Here is a 10,029-nt window from a genome sequence, read left to right on the forward strand (position 1 = left end):
TTTCCAAAATACTAAAACAAATATATAAATAATGGGTCTTTTTTGTTGTAGCATCAAAGTTGAGATGGCCGAGTTGGTCTAAGGTGTCAGATTAAGGTTCTTGTCCGAAAGGGCGTGGGTTCAAATCCCACTCTCAACAATTTGTTTTATTTTAAATTTTTGTATTTTTGTAAGGTTAAATCGAGAGACCGTGAGTTCAAATCTCACTCTCAACCATTTATTTTATTTTAATTTTTTTTAGGGTAAATCAATCTGACCACGACTATGGTGCCTAAGTGGTTCTACTATCCAACCACCGTACCATAAAAAGGAATCGTCCTTTACCAACGACATTGACACTCTTGAAAATGGACGCCTAATGCATGAGAGATTACGAAAAACCCCCTTTAATATGGAAACCAAGAGAGAAGGAGGTGAGGGGTAGTTTTGAGAAAAACAAGTTGAGGAGTAAACAAGAAGGAAACTTCGGAGCCTTGTAGTTCTCATCATCGAATATAGAGGATAATCTAATCAAGATAGATGATAGCTTCAAGCAAGGGAATTACTGATGGATAACTTTCTTATTGGTTAGGGGAAGTTCTTACGCTCTTCATTGTCATAATCCGCTTCCATCAACGATATCAATCAGTGCCAGTTGATAGCATGATTTTGATATCGATTTCAAAAACCCATCTAGAGGTTCTCCATTTTTCTTTGTTTCATCATGAACTTCTAGCTAATGAACATACTGATTAGAAACCATTCTCGTAATAGTGTACATACTCAAACCCTATTGAAATCCGTGTTAATATTTCGCTAAAGCCCCTAACTGAAGTTCTTAGGCTCTTCGTTGCCATAATCCGCTTCGATCAACGATATCAATCGGTGCCAATCGATAACGTGAAAACACTTCCTGACATTGAATTCAAAAACCCATCTAGAGATTCTCTCCATTTTCTTTGTTTCATCATGAACTTCTAGCCAACGAGCATACCGATTAAAAATTATTCTCACGACAATGCACATATTCAAGAAATCTATGTTAACATTTCGCTAAAACCCCTAACTGAAGTTCTTAGGCTCTTCGTTGCCATAATCCACTTCCATCAACAATATCAATCAGTGTCGATTGATATCATGAAAACACTTCTTGATATCGAATTCAAAAAACCGTCTAGAGATTCTCCACTCTCATTTGTGTTCATCATGAACTTCTAGCTAATGAAAACACCGATCAAAAATCATTCTCGTGACGATGCACAATGATTACTAAATCCCATAAATTTAAGAGCACATAGGTCAAGTAAATTAATGTTCGAGTTCATGAAGTCTTTAACATTGAGCACTCAAATTGAGAATACCTAGCGTGTATATATATCATCATCATCATCATGAATCAATGCAGAAAAGCATAGATAGCAGTGGAAATATAGACCAAAAGAGCAGAGGAAACCAGAACAACAAGCGCGGCGACAGCATGAACAGCCGATTTACTCCCACAGGACAGCATCCCAAGGCGAATTTGAATGACATTCACCATCGACAGCATCAGGAACAAGCAGCCCATCATGGATCCGAAGGCGGAGGCCAACATCCCAAATCTGAGCACCTTCAAATTGATGTGTGCCCTAAACGCCTCATCCACATCCTTACTGTTCAAAAGGTTAATCGCAAGCTTCAATCCCTGCGCCACAAGAGACGAGAACAGAAAAAAGCTAAACGACACCACCTCAAACACCAGAAGCTTCCGAGCAACATCAATGCCGGCGTCGCAGACCGAGGAATTCTCGAGACTATGCTGCCCTGGCGTTGTCAATGAAAGCCCTACAAACACCGCGATGGTGAAAAGCGAATTCACATTGACGAGTCCGTCGAGTGTCGTAACGTGGACGCTGGTGGTGGAGGAAGACGACGGCGAGGAGGCGGAGGCGATTCGGAATTCATCGCCTCTTCTCCGGCCATTCTGATTGTCTTTTGGATACGCCTCGGATCTGATCAGAAACAGAGGAAAATGAGATGAAAAAACGAAACGAAAAGAGAAAGAGATTGAGCTTACTTACTCTTCCATGGCGGAATCTGAGATGCGGTCGGAGAAGATTTTCCGGCAAGAAGGTTTGTTTTAGGGATTATTGGAAAACGCAAAAGAAAGAGATGCGTTTTGGAATCAGCTTTGATTCAGAGGTTACCGCTTTATTCTCATGATGTTTCTTGGTCCAAGAAAGGTCAAGTCAAGTCAACGCTAGTCGTGTGGGACCTGGTTCGTTACACGTTAAATTAATAAAAACATTTGAATTCTCCAAGTTTTAACGTAAAATCCGATTTCCTTTTCCAAAACGAAGAACAATTTCTTGAATTCCACAAGCGAGAGCGTCCGCAATCCCTAATTTTGTAACTTCAAGAACAGTTGAACATGATTTGTTGCCCTTACTTCACAATCAGTTCTCGCCGTCTAAAACTCATTTCGACGGCCTCACAGTTCGTCGGCAAGATTCTACGCCGTCGCATCCCTTGATCGTTTCAATCAGTGAAGGGGAAGAGATTTCAGTCATACTCTCAAGTTTCTGTTCATTTCATCTTCGATTTGGATGCAAAGCGCTCTCGACGGATTCGGGACTTCGATTCAGTGAGTTCTCATAATCTGTTTCTAGGTTTCCGTTTCGTCTTTTCTTTGTTTTGATTTACATTCTCTGGTTCTTCGCTGCTTGTTCTGAATATTTTGTTGTTCTTTGTTCCAAGTTCATGCCCTAAATTTGCTGCCAATGAATTTTCCCTGGAAGATTCTTGAGCTTGTGCTACATTTTCATTCTTTTACATAGTTGATTGATAATTTTACTGCTATCTGGTTAGAAACTGGGCTGCCACTTTCTATATTGGTTATGTTAATGAATGTGTTGCAGTGAATTTAGACGACGAAACAGGGCGAGCACACGACTCTATTGAGATTAACGGAGATGCAGCTGAAGGAAATTTGATTTTGGAGCCATATGTTGGTATGGAGTTTGATTCTGAAGATGCTGCAAGAAAATTTTATGTTGAATATGCGAGACAGATGGGGTTTGTCGTGCGAATTATGCAGCGACGTTGTTCGGGAATTGATGGAAGAACGTTAGCCCGGAGGCTTGGATGTAATAAACAAGGTTTCTCTCCGAATCGAAGAGGGATTTATGGATCAGATAAGAAACCACGGCCTAGTTCACGAGAGGGCTGCAAGGCAACAATTTTGGTGAAAATGGAGAAGTCTGGAAAATGGATTGTTTCAAGAATTGTGAAGGATCACAATCATCCCTTAGTTGTTTGTTCTAATGGTTTCAGCTGCTCGGTGAGTTATTCTGATTCTAGTATATTTTGTTTGTCCTTTTTTTATGACTATTTAGAATGAGGCACGGTAACTATAACAACTCAAGCCCACCGCTAGCAGATATTATCCTCTTTGGGCTTTTCCTTTCGGGTTTCCCTTCACGTATGCTTGGGAGAGGTTTCTACACCCTTGTAAGGAATGCTTTGTTCTCCTCCCCAACCAATGTGGGATTCACAATCCACCCCATTCGGGGTCCAGCATCCTTATTGGCACATTGCTCGATGTCTGGCTATGATACCATTTGTAACAGCCCAAGCCCACCGTTAGAGATATTGTCCTCTCCAATCATTGTATAGTTAGGAAATTCGGGTTCCTATTAAAAAGGATTTTGGCTCTAAGTTGTAGGATGAGTTTTCTCCGCCGTTCAACTATGCTTCGTAGTTGAAAAGGGTCTATGTTGACTTAGATGCTGTGATACCATGATACCATGCATTAAGTTCCGGTGCCCACTATCCTTGCTAGCACATTGCCCAGTGTCTGGCTATGATACCATTTGTAACAGTCCAAGCCCACCGTTAGCGATATTGTCCTCTCCAATCATTGTATAATTAGAAAATCTGGGTTCCTATTAAAAGGATTTCGGCTCTAAGTTGTAGGATGAGTTTTCTCCGCCGTTTAACTACGCTTCGTAGTTGAAAAAGGGTCTATGTTGACTTTGATGCTGTGATACCATGCATTAAGTTCCTTTATTTCTTTGTTTGAATCTATATAAAACTTCTCTTGGTTCTGAAAAAATGTGTAAGTTTTGCCTAAATCAATGAAAAATGTATGATTTCTTGGAAAGCATTTGGGAGAAACCTCTCTATTTAATGGAAGAGAATGGAGAGGAGTGATAGACTGCCTTATTAATGTGTACATTGGGAGATGGTTAGGGTCAGTCGAGTAAAGTCGTTAGCAGGTTGGACCCTATGATAGTAACTGACCTTGGCATGGAACACTGGTAGTGGCTAGAGCCATTTAGCATATTTCATGTATGTAGAGGGGTGGATTTATGGTAAGTGATCATCGAGAGGAGACACGCAGATCACTTTGGAGTGGAGTTGGAAGGAATGTGGTGAATTTGGGAAAAAGTATTGCGAGTAGAAAAAAGTAGTGGAGGAAAAAAGTAAGGCGGATGGCATACTGAGCTTAGCTCAGTTGGTATACTTTGTACCATCGATCAAAAGGTTAGAGGTTCCAATCTCCCTCCCATAAAGTGTTGGTTATGTGGTAACATTGAACACGGTAGAAGGTGGAGCAAATAGTGTAGGGTGTTACATAGTTAATGGATTAACACTTGTTTTTTATTTGCGTTTGAGAAAATTTGGTATTGATTTTGATTGAAGCCCAAACCCACTTCGAGGAGATATTGTCCTCTTTGGACTTTCTCTTCTGAACTTAGTAGAGAGAGGTTTCCACACCCTTATAAGAAATGCTTCATTTCCATCTCCAATCGATTGGGATCTCACAATCCACCTCTCTTGGAGGCTCAATGTCCTCGTTAGCATACTGCCCGGTGTCTGACTCTGATGCCATTTGTGACAATCCAAGCTCACCGCTAACAAATATTATCTGTTTTGGCCTGTTACGTATTGCCCTCAGCCTCACGGTTTTAAAATGCATCTACTAGAGAGAGGTTTCCACACCCATATAAGAAATGCTTCCTTCTCCTCTCCAACCCACGTGGGATCTCACACATTTGGAGGCTTGAGTGTCCTAAGTGATCTTTGGGGTGCGTCAAATTTGATTGGACATAGCTAATTAAATTTTGGGTAGGAGATTGGAGGATCTAAGTCTACTCTAATCTCAGGTATTACTCAAGAACGGTACAAAATATAGTTGAAGCTTATGATATTGGGAACTAAATCCTGTCATGGACTTTCAGATATAAAAATTTAACCTAGATATTATTAGATTAGATCTATTAGATCTGTTCTCTGTTCCATTTGAGGCTCACTGTCTGTATTCTGTAACATGTAGCCAATTGAATACATTGTTCGAGGATTATTGAAGGTGACTCCCACATTGGTTAATTTAGTAGAAGATCATAGGTTTATAAGTAAGGAATACATTTCCGTTGGTACGAGGCCTTTTGGGGAAGCCCAAACCAAAGCCATGAGAGCTTATGCTCAAAGTGGACAATATCATACCGTTGTGGAGAGTCGTGATTCCTAACATATATTTCCTTTACTTTTTAAACTTTGATGTTCTGGGTTTATTCAAATCTACGACGTATAAAGTGAATCGACATTGGTACTTGTAGGGTGATAAAGATAAGAAGATCGAGGAACTTAAAATGGAGTTGGAGCATCAAGAGCAACAATGCGTAGCATACCGGGAAAAGCTTTTCGATTTCATCTCAACGGTGGAGGAACAAACGGAAGAATTGTCTTCAAAAATACAAATGATCATCGGCAATGTAAGGCAAGTTGAATCTGGTATGCAAAAACATTATCCATTTCGACAATAGTAAATAAAACTTGAATATGCACAGAGTTGAAAATTTGAGTCTCAATGATGTTCTTGATTTAGTAATGTATAGCAGCCATTGATGCATTGATCTGAAGATAAGAGTATTGAAAGCATTATGATCTATGAATTTTGTTGCGTTTTCTGGTCTTGAATTTATGCTTTTTATTCATCGACGTTCGATTGAAGTTTATTCCTTTCCCTTACAATCCGCTAAACCTTATTTCAGGACGAGAAAGAAAGGAAACCCTAACATGTAAAAAAGTAACTTTGTTAGTCGAGTTTGATCACCTAGATTATCATACAAAGATCGAATCTAATATTAAAAAGGTAACAAAAGATTTAGTCTACGTAAAAGCATTTTAGGGTTTAGGGTTTAGGAGTCGGACCATTTCGTGCCTCTTCTTTCATTTCTTCGTCGTAATGAATCTTTTGTTCTTAGGCTGCGTCAACCGTTCTTTATTACCATAAAGAATTGAAAAGGAAAACGGTCCCCCTTGCTCGATCAGCCATTCTTTTTTAGTTCAAACAATTATAGGGTGAGAAATTAAATCATGAAAAAATGTCTATGTTTTCATTAGACATGAACTGACCTATCACGTTAAATTCTAACGTTTATAATTTATAGTAATTGAATTTTAATGGATATCAATATGAACATAGTTCAACTGATATAAACTTATTCACACGTTTTTATCTTTGAAGGTACCTATTATCGTTATAATAAATTAATTTCTACTGTTTTAACCTATAAATTTGTCCGAAAAAAGTTGGTAGGAAAAAATAAAAACAAAGAAAACCAAAATATGTAGGAGAGGAAGACGGACTAAAGTATTGTTTGTTTGACCAATTGTAACCTAACTCGATTAATTTCAAAGCTTGTTGGTTGAGTTTAGTAGACCATGACTTTAGTTAGTTAACCTAATCATAAAATATATTTACTTTATTTTATTTTAGTTAGGCAAATATGTCTATCACTAATAAACTTCTATCAAAATCGATACAATTTTTCACGTACATCAGCATACTATTAGACACGAAGTGAGGGAGAGAAATCAACAATGGGTTAGAGAGAAACTGGGAGAAATCGATGAAGGGGCGTGTGAGTCGAGAATGGTAATCAGGGTTAGAATCGAGAACGTGTAGAAATAAATCATTGACTGCAACGAGCGTCTAATGAACTGATGAACTAGTTAGCCTTTTTACATTCCTGAGTTGAAATCAAATTGTACCGTGCTTACAATTTCTTTGAACTTGTGTCATATCTGCCATTAATTTAGACCAAATTATTGTCGGTACTCTGAAAAAAAACTAGGGTTTCATGGGAGTGAACGAGCATATCACATCAAAATCGAACTTTATGCCACCACATCATTTCAAATCATGATAATTTATTTTACATTTACTAGTTTTTTTTTTCCACGTTTTAGTTTAGAAATTTGACTGAATTGTATTGTGTAGGTTAGATCATCGCCAACGTCATTCGCCATGCCTCCATGTCTCCACTAACTTACAATAACCTTCATATTTCTATTCATTTCTTAATATTTTATACAAACTTTTGACATTTACAATTCAAAAAGTTACTAAATACATGATTATAACAAAAGCGAGCGGTGACCCGTTATGTATCGCTATCAGTCTCCCGATCTTAAAACTTATCTATTATGAAGAGGGTCTAGCCCTACTCCTACCAGTGTCTCGTACCGTTCGATGATTAGCTCTGATACCATTTATAATGGTCAAAGCCCACCACTAGAACAGAATGTCCGCTTTAACCCGTTACGTATCATCGTTAGTCTCACGGTTCTAAAATGCACCTATTAGGGAGAGGTTTCCATACACTTACACCTTCTTTTCAGGGAGAGCTAATACTTGTTGGGTATTTTGGTTTGACACTGCTTCACACCCAAAAAGAAGCGAGCTACGTCTGAGTTAAACTTGGAGATGGAAGTCTTCTTTCGTTTCTCGACGGTGAAGTAAGACTAAGCTCATGAGCTTATTATCCTAGGTCGGAACAAGTTGATAGGATCCCGTTTTTTACGTCCCCATGTCCCTCCCGTGTGGCGACATGGGGGCGAAAAAAGGAAAGAAAGGGATGAGGTTTCTCTCGCTTTTGAAATACTTCGTTCCCTTCTCCAACCAACGTAGGATCTCACGTCCATAAACGAAATTTTTTAAAAAATTAAATATATATAAAAGGATAAAGTTAATGGGCAGCACGTATGGATTATATATTTATTTTTCATTAAAATATATTTATGAAACTATTACGAATCTAACCTTATAGAGACCACACTAAATGTTCTTGACTCTATTGAAGTTAGTAACCCATTCCTTTCATAATTGATTTATATAATTGACGTTTGATTTTATAATAATTAATTAATCATTTATTTAATCCTTCAAATTTATTTTAAAAAAAAAACATTAATAAAATAGGAAAATTCAAACTTAAACAATCGCGTCGGTTTTATAAAGATGGTACGTTGAATTTGCCGCTTTATTTTACGCTAACATTTTACTTTTTCACGACCGCTATTTTTTCTATTATATCATTTTTTAATTGAAATCGTCATATATTACGTATAATCGCTATCCAAACATCCAAAGTTGTATCAACACAACCATTAATATTTAATAACGAAATTTATGATTTAACCTAATATATCCCTTCACACCTCGAGTCGAAAGTAAGACCATACATCACGTTATCTTTTGATTAAAATAATTATTATACTTGTAATAGTCCAAGTTCACGGCTAGTAGATCTTGTTCTCTTTAGGCTTTCTCTTTCAGGGCACGTGTTGTGATACATAAGACAAGTTTTCCTCAAGAACAGTATATGCTAGCGGTGGATTTTAGCTGTTATTCAAAGATCAATAGACACGACGATTAACATTCAAGAACGACATTTGTAATTTAACCTGATAGACCACGTAGGCTCTCGAGTCAAATGTAGGGTCGTTTTGATATACAAAAATATCCGTTATATGTGGGCGGAATTTTAAGGGACATTGGCAACATTATATTTGACTTTGTGTGACAAAAAAGGTAAGGAAAGATGGAAGGAAAAAGGGGTATTATAAATAGATAGAGATGAAGGGAAGAAGATGAAGAAAATGGGAAGGGCTCCATGCTGTGAGAAAGTGGGGCTGAAGAGAGGGCCATGGAGCCCTCAAGAAGACCAAATTCTTATCAAATTCATTCAACAAAATGGGCATTCCAATTGGAGGGCACTTCCCAAAAGAGCTGGTTTATATCTTATTTGCAAAACCCATTATGTAAATTCTCTTCGATTTGTATTTTATCGTTTGTTTTGTATTGTATTATAGGACTGTTACGGTGCGGGAAAAGTTGTAGGCTTCGATGGATCAATTATCTAAGGCCAGACCTTAAACGAGGAGATTTCACTCGTGAAGAAGAGGAAACGATTATAAACTTGCATCAGTTGTTGGGAAACAGGTGCTTCTTGATATTTTTCAAATGGGTATCCTCGAAATAGTCTGATTGTTGGGTTTGTTTTAGTTCAACTGATGGGAGGGTTGGAATCACTCGGCTCTTAGTTGAGAGTGATATTCTTTAACTAATTGAGCTATTCAAGTTGATCTGGTTCGGTTGAAACTTTACTAAAAGTTTCATTTTTTATGGTTCAAAATATTGATGGATGTGGATTGGTAAACAATATTGTTAGTTTAAATTATCTTACAAATTTGCTAATGGTATTATTTAGTTATGTAATTTCTTTGTATTATTCAGATGGTCGATGATTGCAGCAAAGTTACCTGGAAGAACAGATAACGAGATTAAAAATGTTTGGCACACTTCTTTGAAGAAGAGATTAAACCAAAGCCAAACTCGAGAAGATCACACCGAGCTAAACAAGAATGATATCCCTTTTCGAGATCAACCACCATGTTCGTTGGATATCAAATCAGACGGAGAGGAAAATGTTGATCGTTGTACTAAGAACAACGATGATGGTAAGGATACCAAACTCGAGGAGCTTGCTTTTGCAAAAGATTTCTTAGAGAATTTATTTTCGGAAGAAGAAATTTTTCCGAACAATTGTGATATGATAAAAAATGATGATCAATCACCCAAAGACGTTGAAATTTCTTCAGACACAGTTGATATCATGGATTTTTGGAGAGGTGTTTTTATGAAAGATGGAGAGTTACCTGAGCTACAAGAAATTAATATAATATAAAAAAAATGGAAATTTAATGAATTTTCCTAATCTA

The 10,029-nt window shown here is 37.6% G+C and overlaps 3 protein-coding genes and 1 non-coding gene across 4 annotated transcripts; 3 read left to right on the forward strand and 1 right to left on the reverse strand.

Annotated features, from left to right (window-relative positions):
• The first annotated feature begins 58 nt into the window (after window positions 1-58).
• Window positions 59-139, forward strand: TRNAL-AAG. Its single transcript has one exon. It is a non-coding gene; the product is annotated as a tRNA-Leu (tRNA).
• A 1,094-nt stretch (window positions 140-1,233) lies between these two features.
• Window positions 1,234-2,158, reverse strand: LOC111461098. Its single transcript, XM_023104577.1, has 2 exons — window positions 2,040-2,158; window positions 1,234-1,970 (listed from the first exon to the last, which is right to left on the reverse strand). The coding sequence occupies exons 1-2, from the start codon at window positions 2,045-2,047 to the stop codon at window positions 1,376-1,378; spliced, it is 603 nt and encodes a 200-aa protein (XP_022960345.1). The 5' UTR covers window positions 2,048-2,158; the 3' UTR covers window positions 1,234-1,375.
• A 151-nt stretch (window positions 2,159-2,309) lies between these two features.
• LOC111461097 (protein FAR1-RELATED SEQUENCE 5-like) lies at window positions 2,310-5,940 on the forward strand. Its single transcript, XM_023104576.1, has 3 exons — window positions 2,310-2,602; window positions 2,877-3,298; window positions 5,580-5,940. Coding segments are annotated over exons 1-3 (630 nt in total). The 5' UTR covers window positions 2,310-2,601; the 3' UTR covers window positions 5,787-5,940.
• A 2,967-nt stretch (window positions 5,941-8,907) lies between these two features.
• Window positions 8,908-10,001, forward strand: LOC111460679 (transcription factor MYB4-like). The gene is made up of 3 exons (XM_023103900.1): window positions 8,908-9,040; window positions 9,121-9,250; window positions 9,545-10,001. Exons 1-3 carry the CDS (start codon window positions 8,908-8,910, stop codon window positions 9,993-9,995), a joined length of 714 nt encoding a protein of 237 aa, XP_022959668.1. The 3' UTR covers window positions 9,996-10,001.
• The last annotated feature ends 28 nt before the right edge of the window (window positions 10,002-10,029 follow it).

This window comes from Cucurbita moschata, unplaced genomic scaffold (assembly GCF_002738365.1).
Source record: "Cucurbita moschata cultivar Rifu unplaced genomic scaffold, Cmos_1.0 Cmo_Scf00024, whole genome shotgun sequence".
Classification (NCBI taxonomy): Eukaryota; Viridiplantae; Streptophyta; class Magnoliopsida; order Cucurbitales; family Cucurbitaceae; genus Cucurbita; species Cucurbita moschata.

Bases quoted from the DNA above. Each gene is read 5' to 3' on its own strand.
- LOC111461097 (XM_023104576.1), top strand. The intron at 3,299-5,579 runs GTGAGTTATTCT...TGGTACTTGTAG, and splicing joins CTAATGGTTTCAGCTGCTCG to GGTGATAAAGATAAGAAGAT.
- LOC111460679 (XM_023103900.1), top strand. From the start codon at position 8,908: ATGGGAAGGGCTCCATGCTGTGAGAAAGTGGGGCTGAAGAGAGGGCCA. The intron at 9,041-9,120 runs GTTTATATCTTA...ATTGTATTATAG, and splicing joins GGCACTTCCCAAAAGAGCTG to GACTGTTACGGTGCGGGAAA. The intron at 9,251-9,544 runs GTGCTTCTTGAT...TGTATTATTCAG, and splicing joins CATCAGTTGTTGGGAAACAG to ATGGTCGATGATTGCAGCAA.